Consider the following 13,178-nt stretch of genomic DNA (forward strand, 5'->3'; position numbering starts at 1 on the left):
CACTGAATCCCCACAAAGACAAAGATTTCTAGTTATTTTTTTTTTGTTTTAATTTCCTAATTTTATCGGAAAAAATAAAATTGCTATACAATTACTTGGAGGCGTTGCAATTTATTCACAGAATTACCAATGTCATCCTTCGTCATTGAATTTGATTGATATTCTTCTATATATGAATATTTTGGATGAACCACGTCGGAAGTGGAAGTTTCATGAACAATCGCGATCCAGAATTGAAGCTTTCTTGATTATTAAGATAGAAAAAGGATAGGATCGTTTCTTGGTCCGTGTTTGTTTCCCAAGACTATATCTGAATAACCTCTCTCCGTCTTTAAGTTTTCCGTGCAGAGGAGTCCGTTAACTCTGAGGCGCAATCGTATTCTTTGTGCCTTAATTTGACCGAGAAAAAAAAAAAAACTGTTGTACGTGATTTCAGCGGGAATTTTAATCAGAATTTCATGCGATCCTGCTTCAATTTCGTTTTTGATCACCAGCAGTTTGTCTGATTGGTTCATTAGGTTGTTTAAAACTATAATTCAATCTGGTTCATCTCCACGCCTTCTGAATATTTGAAATGAGAAGTTAACGGTTATGCGTGGAGTGATTGAAGATGAAGACGACGGATGAATATGACCATTTCAATTAGCATTGTCTGAGAAGCGTGTTTGAGTCTTCTATGTGATGGTAGAGAGAGATCTTCTCTGCTATGAGCTTTTGTTTCTATTGAATTCGGTCACTTTTATGAGTTTAATTTGACGTGGGTTTAGGCGGTAATCCTTGTGTAATTGTGCAGATGGATTTGTGACAGTGGAATTGGTTAAATTCTGAAATGGATAACCTTGAACTTCCTCAAACAAGGTTGTGGATCCTTTGTTGATGTAGACCGCGAAGGTTTGTATTGGAGTTGTCAATACGGTAGCTTGGATCTCATGGAGTGATTTAGTTCTTCTTCTTCTTTGTTTTGTGTGAATTTCCAATTCAGATCGTTGCCTATCAGGAGTGCCAGATGAACCTGTCACAATGAACGGGGAAGAAGTTGTATTTGTCAATGGTTGCTCGACGGAGGACATTCTCTGAAGTTGTGAGCATCGTCAAGTCATGGATTCCTTGGCCACCTCAATCTGAGTCGACAAATGTGTCCAGGGTTTTTTGGATGGCCAAAAAACAGTTGTACAGTATGCTATGGGTGTGATTCCCTATTCAACTTAACTAATCGCAGGCACCATTGTCGTCATTGTGGCAAAATTTTTTGTGCCAGCTGTACCTCAAACTTAGCTCCTGCTCTATCTAGCGACCAAAGGAACTTGTCGGATGAGAGGGACAAGGTTCGGGTATGCAATTTTTGCTACAAGCAATGGAAGCAGGCTTAGCTAGTTGTAATAGTAATAATCAGGTCCTCAGTTTGGATCATAGTTCTTCAGCATCAACTTCAAGCTTTATCAGTACCAAATCTGTTGTCACCGCTAATAGTAGTAAACATTGTTTGCTCCCTTCCCGTTTCGGTTGGTTGTTATCAACAAGGGCAACAATCTGGTGTGAGCCTACATCGATCATCTATGAAATTAGAAAGTCTTGATAGGGAAATTTTATCAGCACTTGGGAGGGATCTTGTGGCAAGCCTTGGGAATTCATCATTTAAAGCAATACGAATACTCAATGAAAGGGTAATGTACCTTTTCAGGTCATTTGTGTCAAAACAAAAATATAATTGACTAATCATCAATTTATACATTTAAAACAATCTAATAACTTTATTGAAACAGATCCTCTAAACTTTATAGATGATATTTTATTTTATTTCATAATTTTGTTCTATTAAGTTTTCTATTTTTTTTTGTTTTTAATTTGATACACTTGACATATTTAATGTATTTTCAACTTTAAAATAATAAATAATAAATAATGATCAAATGAGATTGAGCACATCCCACAAGTGCTGGCAGATCTTTTCTTCTTCCCCCTTTTCAAATCACTGGTTGCTCTTGCTTCTAATTTTCCTTGTTAGTTAGTTAGTTAGTTATGATAGAAACAAAGCCGGTTAGACTGGCTACATGGATATAATTTGTAATCAATGTGAGATTGAGAGTAATCAAGAATTACAGCCCTTAATCATGAAGACAGTTTTATGGAACAGTCTGTCTCAGAAAATATGCTTTTATCCTGCTTCAGGAGCGGTGATGAAGAGGATGATTACAGTGTGTATCAGTCAGCTTCTGAAATGAGGCATTATTCAGGAGTCGGTGGCTACTATGGTCAAGCTGATTTTGATGGAATTAACGACATTGATGGATCACAAGTGCATCCTGATGAAGATAACATCAATACAGGAGTTCTATGCAACTCTTTTGAGCACCAATACTTTGACATGAGGGGTTTGGATGAAATCCCGGCTATCATAAAAAATGAAGATGAGCCTGATATGTTTGATGTGAAAACGAAGCACCTTCTTCTTTATATGTTTCAGCAGATATTGATGCTGAACCCTTAGATTTTGAAAATAATGGACTTCTCTGGCTCCCTCCTGAACCGGAAGACGAAGAATATGAACGAGAAGACATGTTATTTGACAATGAAGATGATTATTATGGGAATGACATAGGAGAGTGGGGGTATGCTCACTCACCAAGCAGCTTCGAAAGTGGAGAGGACCCGAATAGAGATTCGTCATGTGAGGAACAGAGAATGGGCACAAGCAATGTAGTTGATGAACATTTTAGGGCCCTGGTAGCACAGCTGTTACTAGTTGAAAACCTACCAGTTGAAGAAAATGATAACAACAGTTGGTTTGAAATCATCACTTCTCTATCATGGGAGGCTGCTAGGTTATTGAAACCAGATACAAGCCAAAGTGGTGGGATGGACCCGGGTGGATATGTGAAGGTCAAATGCATAGCATGCGGGAGCCGCAGCGAGAGGTAAGTGCCATAATCTGTATGATTTTCTGTTGTAATATCCACATAGGATGTTTTATGTTCTTCATATCAATTAATAAATGTTGGTTTACTAATGGTTTGTTTAAAATAGTTCAAGGGAAAAGTATCAACAAATTGGGAAAAAATGCAATTGTCTGATTATTAATTTGTCAGCCTCTTGCTAGATTTGGATATAGCATGGCTAGAGAATGGTCTTTAGATGCATTATGACTTGCGAAATCTAGAAGCCATTAAGTCCTCCTCTGATTACTCTCACGTGTCTTGCTCCGTATCCTTTGAATTGGGAACAACTTTCACAGAAGTAACAATCTATCGCTTTTATAAATTGTCATTAAAGTTTGGATAAAAGGACAAATTATTACTTAATTTAATTTGCATTACTATTAAGCCATAATATGGGACAAAGAGAAGTCTAACTTTCTATGGCCCTTCCTTCCTGCTACTTGACCTGCTTCTTGGATTTTCTATTCACAGTGTGGGTTGTTAAAGGAGTTGTCTGTAAGAAAAATGTGGCTCATCGGCGAATGAGATCAAAAGTAGATAGACCTCGCTTGTTGATCCTTGGAGGGGCGCTTGAGTATCAGCGTGTTACCAATCTCTTGACTAGTGTAGATACCCTATTGCAGCAGGTTGTACTTGTTTACCATTTTATAAGTTTAGCGTGGCACTTGCTTGGTTGCTGGAGCACAGCCTATATGTTCACTTTCATGAGTTCATGCTGACAAGTTTACATTCTTTTCTAGGAAATGGAGCATTTGAAGATGGCGGTGGCAAAAATAGCTACACAACAACCTGATATCCTTTTGGTGGAGAAATCAGTTTCTCGATACGCACAGGAATATCTTCTTGCACAAGGCATATCATTGGTTCTCAATGTCAAAATGTCATTTCTGGAGCGCATAGCACGCTGTACGGAAACTCAGATAGCACCTTCAGTTGATCATCTATCATCGCTGAAGTGGGCAGCTGTGAAACATTTCGTGTGGAAAAGTTTATTGAAGACCTAGGTAGTGCTGGTCATGAAGGGAAAAAATCTGCAAAGACGTTAATGTTTTTTGAAGGCTGTCCTAAGCCGTTGGGTTCACGGTGTGTCCTTATCTTAATTTTATATTTCATTTGAAGAAATAAAAATTTTTGCGGCACTCTTTCTAATGAATTGCAGATGGATTATCTATATCCACCCAAATCAATGATTGCTGTCATGTACATCCTTGCTTGAAAAGTATATGCCAGAAAATTTCATCCAAGATGTTTTGTCAATTTTTAGAAGCCATTCGAGTACAACTTGTTTTTCGTAGACCTACATTAAGTGTTCACTTAGCGCATCTGTTTCTTACAGATTTTACTTCGAGGTGCTGACAAGGATGAACTGAAGAAGGTAAAGCATGTGGTACAGTATGGAGTTTTCGCAGCTTACCATTTGGCCATGGAGACATCTTTCTTGCTGATGAAGGAGCCTCACAAACAGAGTGTCCTTTGAATGGTCCAATACCTGTGCCCATTCCAGAGAAATCACCGGTCATTGAGAGGTCCATCTCAACAGTGCCTGGTTATCCCATTCCTGGCAGCGAAAAGTCTCTGGGACCTGAACTTGGCACTGAACTACAGAGAGCCAAAAGCATCTCAATTGCTGAGCTTGCCTCACTTATTGGCGGGTAAAGAGACCTCCTTGTCTTATGCTCCTTATTCATCTATGCCACCAGGTTCAAGTTACAGCAACTCAACTACCTTTTACCCCTCTTCTTTTCCTTCATCAACTTCAATGTCCTATTATGAGAAGCCTCTTACAAGTGAAGATATAAATAAAATGGAATCTAAAATATCTCTCATGTCGGGAACTTCTGTAATGAACTGTTCTCTTGAAATTATGGATAATCATCCTTCTCCTTCTGTAAATGAATATTGGACTTCAGATAAATTTGCTCATCACATCCAGACAGACACACCTCAGAACAGTCTCAGCCAAATGTCCACGACACTGAGTGCTTTGAAGCTGTCGCCTTTAGAAGTTGGTCAAAGCCATTCCAAAGAGACAGAAGCAGTGAATGAAGAGCAATTACTTGCTGAAGAAGTGTTTCCGCCATCACCTACTGATCATCAAAGTATTTTAGTGTCCATGTCCTCCCGATGCGTATGGAAGGGAACCGTGTGTGAGAGGCCCCATATTTTTCGTATTGCATACTATGGAACCTTTGACAAACCCTTGGGTCGTTTTTTGCGGGACTGTTTACTTGATCAGGTTGGTTCTGTTCCAGAAATAATCCATGCATTTTTATTTTGAGAACTCTGGCTACCGTTCTCATGCTTCGTTTCATTGCATTTCAGAGTTATCAGTGCAACTTCTGTGAAATGCCATCAGAAGCACATGTGCATTGCTATACTCATCGGCAGGGAACCATCACCATATCAGTTAAAAAACTGCCCGAAATTTTCCTACATGGGGAAAAGGATGGAAAGATCTGGATGTGGCACAGATGCCTGAAGTGTCCAAGAATGAATGGTTTTCCTCCCGCTACAAATAGAATAATAATGTCTGATGCTGCTTGGGGATTATCATTTGGGAAATTTTTGGAACTCAGTTTCTCGAACCATGCTGCAGCAAGCAGAGTGGCAGGCTGCGGTCACTCTTTACATAGGGATTGTCTTCGTTTTTATGGGTGATCATTTTTCTCCTTCTTGTATGAATAAGCAAAACTCTGCTTCAAATTTTATTCAACATTGCATTGCTTGTTACGCATCATTCTTCCCAAACTTTCATGCTTGTAATCTAGATTCCCAAAATTATTTCGGATGATCAACTTTGGTTTGAATTACATCTAGTTGAATTGAAACAAACCGTTTGGTTATCTTTAGCTTGACTCAGTTATGCAATAGATTCCCTTCTTATAACCACTTTTTGAAAAGCCTTATAGTTTTTTGTGTCTTTATGGAAATGAGTTTCATTGCGCCCATTCATGAAATTAGAATTGGTTTAGATTTTTCATGTATTTGTGGGAATTATTTACTAGTTCGCCATGTTCATATTTCTCTTGCAGATTTGGGGGAATGTTTTTTTTTTTGGAATATAGAATCTATAGGTTTTTGTAGCTTATGCATGTGTTATTTTTGTAGGATTTATTTGTAGATTATGTTCAATTTCTTGCAGATTTGGGCATATGGTTGCTTGTTTTCGGTATGTATCAATCGAAATTCACTCGGTCTACCTTCCCCCATACAAACTCAAGTTTGATGATGAAAATCAAGAATGGATACAAAAGGAGTCAGATGAGGTTCAATATTCACTTTCTTGAGATGTTAGATCTTTAAATATGGTTGTTTGATCGCAGACGTGATTTGATGTGTAACAGGTGGTTAACCGAGCGGAGCTTTTATTTTCAGAGGTACAGAGTGCTCTTAGTCAGATTGAAGACAAAAGAACTAGCTCAATGCCAGTTAGTAGTGGACTTGTAACACCTGAATCTGGGAGCCAAGTTGCGGAACTAGAGGCCATGTTACGAAGGGAGAAAGATGAATTTGAGGTGAGGCCTTTAGTTCTAAATGCTTGAATTTGGAGCCTTGCTCTAGTTAGTTCCTTATCTTGTAAGACTCATTTTGATTATTTGGGCTTTTATAACAAATTAAATTGAAGTCCTTTTCCTGTGAACATGGTAAATATAAGAAGTTTTTGAGATCTTAAAATGGGTAGTGTCCATTGACCATTGAAATTGATCTGACCAGCTTTACCATGTGCCTGGTAAGTGTGAAATTGCGCGGAAATTTGCTATGTTTAATGAATTTATCATGTGAGGTTCCTGTTCAATTTTTAATTTTGCCACCTCCTCCTCAATTTCTTTCTTTGTTTTTCCCCTTCTTCTCGTTCTTGATATCTGCAATTTATACTTGATAACTTTTGTAGAACTTAGGGGCAGTTTTAATAATTTTCACAAATGAAGCAGCATATGAATGCTATGTACTCAAGGCTTGTGATTCGATCTTTCTTTTCATTTTACGTAGGAAGCACTTCATAAGATTTTAAACCAGGAAAAGAGAAAGGGCCGGCCTGGGGTTGACATTCTGGAAATTAATCGGTCGCGCGGAGGCAGTTATTTTTCCAATCATATATGTGGGACCACCGCCTTATCCATGTTGCCAGCTCAGCTAATTTTACAAACGAGAGTGATTTAAGCGGTTCAATTTCAGATGACAAGACGAGAACCACGGATGAAAAATTGAAAAGTGGGATGTCCATGCCAGGTTTCAGGAGTAGTGATTGCATTCTTATGGATCCGAAGCTTCTCGAAAGCCCTTATCTGGTCAGAGGAGGACATGGTAGCAAAATTTCCCAAGGTGATGATATATTTGATCAAGAAATTGACTGGGACAAAGACACAGAACATGAGAAAGAGGATGAACCTGACTCTTCAAATCTTGGGTTAGGCATTCGCAGATCTCTTTCTGAGGGGCATTATCAATCCATGTCTTACTGTTTGTCTGATACCCTTGATGCAAAATGGACAGGTGAGGATTCAGGGTTTGAAATCCTAAAGGATAACAATTCTGTAAATCTTGATGAGTTTATGGCAGATTTGAGCACCGCTATACAAAGAGACATGTCAAATCAAGGGAATCATGCAGAAGACAAGAATGTTGTCAAGAATATGCCGAAAGGACATGATACTATGGAAGACTCTTTAAGCTGGCTAGGAATGCCGTTCATAAACTTCTATCGCTCATTTAACAAGAACTCTCTAGCCAGTTCCCAGAAGTTTGATACACTAGCAGACTACAATCCTGTGTATGTATCTTCCTTATCTTCCTTTCGGGAGATGGAACTACAAGGCGAAGCAAGGCTGCTTCTTCCGATTGGAGTTAATGAGACTGTAATACCACTGTTTGATGATGAGCCCTCGAGTATCATATCGTATGCACTAATGTCACCAGAATATCATGCACAGCTGATTGATGAAGGAGAAAGAACAAAAGATGGAGTTGAAACAATGCCTTCATTGTATTTGTCTGACTCGGGAAATTTCCAGTCGTTCCTTTCTGCTAATGAAACAACTTCTGATTCTCAGATAAGTTTTTTCTCAACAGATGATACGTTACCATCCTTTTCTGCCTCACGTAGCACATGGGTAGGAGATCCACTGGTATGTACAAAGGCCATGCATCCCAGAGTTTCCTTTGGAGATGATGGTCTCCATAGTAAGGTCAAATATTCTGTGACTGTTTACTATGCCAAGCTGTTTGAAGCCTTAAGAAGGACCTCTTGTCCTTCCGAACTTGACTATGTACGGTCCTTGAGTCGCTGTAGAAAATGGGGAGCTCAAGGTGGCAAGAGTAACGTATTCTTTGCAAAAACCTTGGACGATCGATTTATCATCAAACAAGTCACCAAAACAGAGCTTGAATCCTTTATTAAATTTGGTCCTGATTACTTCAAGTACCTTTCTGATTCAATATACCAGGTGGGAGGTCCAACATGCTTGGCAAAGATTCTAGGAATATACCAGGTACTTGTATGTTATCCTCAAATGTTCCAGATTCTAAATTATTTATTTTATGAGCTAAGGAGAAAACTGCTATAATGTTTCCTCATGAGATGAAAACTTTACCAGGCATTGAGCAGGCAACTAATTAAGAGGAAGATTTAAAAAAAGAAAAAGAAAGGAAAGGAAAAGGGGCCTGCTTAAATTGTCCAAAAAGTTTAAATGGCCATGTAATTTTTGAAATTTTCTCTAGAGAGCAAATGAATAAATGGTAATGTTTCTTTGCTGAATAGCATATGATAAACTCTGTTTAACGATTGCTTTGTCCTCGAAAGGTTACAGTAAAGCATCCTAAGGGGGGGAAAGAATCAAGGATAGATGTCTTGGTTATGGAGAATCTTCTGTTTGGGAGGAATGTGAAACGACTTTATGATCTCAAAGGATCTTCCAGGTCTCGCTATAATTCGGACTCTACTGGGAGCAACAAAGTTCTGCTGGACCAGAACTTGATTGAATCAATACCAACTTCTCCCATTTTTGTGGGAAATAAGGCAAAACGGTTGCTAGAGAGAGCTGTCTGGAATGATACTTCTTTTCTTGCTGTAAGTATTGAAGAGCTATTTATATCTGATGTTCTTTCTTGTAATGCATGCAATTTTTTCTTTTCTTCCTAGCTTTGGAGAGGTTTCTACTATCTGAGGGATCAATTTTCTTCTATATAATGCTTATTATCTCATGGTGCAGAAACCAAAAAAGAAAAGAAACAATGTCCATTCCAAAACAACTCAAATATCAGATCTATTAAAGTGAAATAATAGAAAAGCAACGCTTGTGTCTATTGATACACAGAGGATTAGCTAACCCCAAATTGAAAGGTGTAAACAAACATTCGCTTCATCTTATGCCCCATTATTTCCCTTGTTTTGTGTCTTGTTCTTGTGCAGTCGGTCGGCGTAATGGACTATTCATTACTTCTTGGGATGGATGAAGAGAAGCATGAGTTGGTGATTGGAATCATTGATTACATGAGGCAGTATACATGGGACAAGCATTTGGAAACGTGGGTAAAAGCTGCTGGCATCCTTGGAGGCCCCAAGAATGCAGCTCCAACGGTAATATCACCCAAGCAATACAAGAAAAGGTTCAGGAAAGCAATGAGCAGTTATTTTTACATGCTTCCGGATCAGTGGTCTCTTCCACCTAAATCCCAGTCTGATTTATTTGAAGAGAACACACCGTCTACTTCAGTTGAATAATTCTTTGATGCTTTCTTTTTTTGCTCTTCTCCTCCTCCTCCTCTCTCTCTCTCTCTCTCTCTCTCTCTCTCTTTATATAGGTTTTTTGTTTTTTTCATTTTTAAAGCTGTTAGAAGATGCAGAATAAAGAGAAAAGAGGCTGTTAGAAGCCGCAGGATGTCTGTATGAGGAAAGAAATATTTGATGAGCCTGTATATGATATCTGTGTACAATAATCTATACATAGTGAATGTAACTAGCATCACAATATGTACATTTATACGTGATAAATTTCTCAGAGTTGTACTTATTAATTGGATAGATCAGATTTCAAATGTATGTAAGATCTTCATCATATTCTGCTTGCATGGGTTTAGATATTGTCATCATTTTACTAATGGCAATGGCCATCTTCTTTCTTTCTTGTTTATTCCTCGTTGGATACAGCTGGTGGGGGAGATCAAATTCAGGATTTGCAGGAATATGAGCAGAAAGATTCATGAGCTAGGTCAGAGAGATAAAATTATATATTAAAAAATATATGATATAAAAAGTTGTATGATTTCTCAATTAAATCACAGATTTGTTATATTATCATCAAAAATTTAAATACATGTTTTAATTAAACATTTTAAAAATAAAAAATGTTTACTCAAGATTATTCAATATAAATACAAGACTTTAATATTTTAATTCACCAACAAAATTTGGAAGATTTGGACTATGAATGATGCTGCTCCTTGTGCAAGTGTGATTGAACAATGTTGATGTAAGTAATGTATAAAAGATAAGTAAAGCAAGTTAATTGTGAAGAATAAAAATATGTTTAAAAAAAATATAGTCATAATTACTTTAACTACGTATGTTTTATAAACTGACTCTAATTATAAAAAGTTTCCTATCAATTAATCAGAGGAAAATGAAATGGTGAGGTCCAAATTCAAAATCTCATAATTTCAATGTCAGTCTCCCTCCTAAAAAATTTGATTCAAAGAAAAAATAAATAAATGGTGAAAAATAAAAAAAAAATAAAACTTTTGGTCACTCAAATTTATCTCAATTATTAACTTTGATCTTTTAAATTTAATTTTTATTAATTTAGTTTCTTAAGTTTGCTCTCAACCATTGGCTTGGTCTTCATTACTTAAAAAGAAGACAACATTGTCAAAATTTGTTGCTTTAGATAACATGATATTAATGCCAACCATAATAAAAAAATGTAATAATTTGTGTAAGAAAAAATAGATTCAAACATTTAAAAAAAAATAAAAGAACAGATTGTTGTGTAAGATACTAGATTGATAAAAATTAAAATATTGATTGGAAGGCTTTTTGTATACAAGTTTAATTAAAAGGTTAAGAATCATATTTGTTCCTAAACTATACTCAAAAGATTACAAATAATGATAAATTCAACTAAATTAATGTCTCACATTATTTAAAAAATAAATAAAAGATTTAAAAGTCTTAATACATGTTAGTTGATGTCATTAAAATTTACAACAAAATTCCAAAAACAAAATACACGAGGTATACCGATATAATTCTCATAGAATAAGATAAGGAATTAGACTTTTCAAATTAAAATGAGTTCCTTAGAGTGAGCATCAAATTGAAATATTGAACATCTATAGCCTAAAAAAAAAAGGTCTATGCCAGAAGAGAAATTATCTAAGAGTAAGAAAGTCAAAAGGCCAAAACAAGAGAACGATGAGAGAGAGACACCAAGCAAAGGCAAGAAGAGAAGATTGCAAGATTGAGCGGCAAAAAGAGGGAAATACCAAGTCGAGAGACGCAGAGAGTCAAAATGTGAGCACAACAGCAAGAGGGATAGGCGAGACAGCTACAGGAAAGGAGAGGGCAAGAGAGACAACTTGAGTCGAGAGACAATAAAAGTGAGAGAACTTAGAATTGATGAATACTTAGGGTTTTTTTTTTTTCATTTGCCAAATGATACATTTCAAGATACAATGGATTAAAAAATAGAACCGAGTTTGGAGGGCTGCTCAAGCCCAAAAATTCAATTATCTTAAAAAAATTTATTTTTCAAGCTCAAACTTTAATTCAAAAAAGGCTTTTAAGTTTAACCTTTCAAACTCAGTTCTTACTCTCAACTTTAATTGTCATTTTAAAGTGAAAAAAAAAATCACTAGCAATAAAAAAGATGTGCTTGGATCACAAACAAACTATTGCCCTAAAAAGCATTTAAATTTGTTTATCAGCTCCATTGAACTTACAAGTGCGCGCTGTCTTGTGATTGGTGTACTTTAGTTTGTTTATACATAAACACACACACGTTCACAACACACTCACAGCTTGTTTTGTTAAGTGATAAGGATTTATATGGTTGTTGGTTCAGCTGGTTGGGTCAGATTTCAGTACCATCGAAGTTGAAGTGTTGATGAAGGCAAAGACGTTGAAGCGAGAGGTTCATTTTTTGCCTTTTACGATCTGAAGCAAACTTTGTTGAAGCAGAAGATTCATGATCTCAGCATCTCTGAGCCCAACAATAACACAAGATATATCCAAATTAACTAGAATTAAATTATGACTAAAAACTCCAAAATCGGAGGGAATATTCCTAGATTGAATATAAAAAACTTATATACTTAATTAAAGTGCTTTTTTCTTTCAATTAAATCGAAGCACGTAGATTTTTTATATACCATTTAGTATATAATATTTTTTATTATTAATATTATTATTTTAATTTAATTGAATAAATGAAAGTAAAAGCTAAAAAATTAAGGGTTTTCCGTAGAAAGAAATATAGAGAAATATGATTTGAACCTTGGAGGAAAGGTTGGTGCTGGAATTCGTTGAAGCCGAGGCCCTTCATCGTATCCTTCGCAAATAATCTCTCCAGTACTCTCGTCTTTGTAGCAAACTATTCCCTCCGATTCATTCTCGTACACCTGTTCCACCGCACATCTACAAACCTCAATTTTTATATTTTTGTTCACTGGCTTTTAGATATCATGTTTAGGTTTAATCAAGCAATCAATTATGCAATAGTTTATAGAGAGAGAGAGAACCTTGTCGATGGAAGCTGAGGTTGTGAGTATGAATGGAGGGGCCTTTCCGAGTCTGAGAGGCAAACGAGTTCGTGGGGACATGTAATCTCTGTTTGCAAACTTGAGAAACGATCCAGATTTGCGAATTAGGATTTGAGATGAAGCACACTGAAGAGCCATAAATTAATGTTGTGGATTGTGACGAAGAGCACAAGAAGAAGAAGAAAGAGAATGGGTATGGATATCTTATATAGTAATACGATATTTATTGGTTGATGCGTCACGCTGCTTCTGGCTTGTTTCCTCTTCACTGGTTGATTTGACTATTTCTCACCTCACTCTATACTCTAAACGTCCTCACGCCAGAAGTCTTTCTTTCTTTATTTCTTTCTTTCTTTTTTAATGCGAGTGCTTCTTTTTCTTTTTAATCTCAACCACTTCTCTTTTATATATATATATATATATATATGTACACACACTACGTGTAATGAAAATATAAAATAATTATATATGTATATGATTAGGATG

General features: G+C 36.5%; 2 protein-coding genes across 2 annotated transcripts; one reads left to right on the plus strand and one right to left on the minus strand.

Moving 5' to 3' along the window:
- Positions 1-624: 624 nt before the first annotated feature.
- LOC129298306 (1-phosphatidylinositol-3-phosphate 5-kinase FAB1B-like) lies at positions 625-9,952 on the plus strand. The gene is given in 20 exon segments (XM_054936703.1): positions 625-684; positions 794-1,156; positions 1,158-1,359; positions 1,362-1,474; positions 1,476-1,610; positions 2,135-2,428; positions 2,431-2,908; positions 3,408-3,562; positions 3,677-3,890; positions 3,893-4,023; positions 4,273-4,366; positions 4,369-4,583; positions 4,585-5,172; positions 5,259-5,590; positions 6,079-6,202; positions 6,281-6,451; positions 6,927-7,001; positions 7,004-8,425; positions 8,737-9,003; positions 9,346-9,952. Coding segments are annotated over 19 exon segments (5,430 nt in total). The 5' UTR covers positions 625-684; positions 794-1,048; the 3' UTR covers positions 9,658-9,952.
- Positions 9,953-10,172: 220 nt separating this feature from the next.
- LOC129298310 (uncharacterized) lies at positions 10,173-12,961 on the minus strand. The gene is made up of 3 exons (XM_054936707.1): positions 12,672-12,961; positions 12,427-12,551; positions 10,173-12,133 (listed from the first exon to the last, which is right to left on the minus strand). Exons 1-3 carry the CDS (start codon positions 12,828-12,830, stop codon positions 12,067-12,069), a joined length of 351 nt encoding a protein of 116 aa, XP_054792682.1. The 5' UTR covers positions 12,831-12,961; the 3' UTR covers positions 10,173-12,066.
- Between the last annotated feature and the right edge of the window lie 217 nt (positions 12,962-13,178).

Source organism: Prosopis cineraria, unplaced genomic scaffold (assembly GCF_029017545.1).
Source record: "Prosopis cineraria cultivar Desert tree isolate PC_DT_omini unplaced genomic scaffold, ASM2901754v1 PC768, whole genome shotgun sequence".
Taxonomy (NCBI): Eukaryota; Viridiplantae; Streptophyta; class Magnoliopsida; order Fabales; family Fabaceae; genus Prosopis; species Prosopis cineraria.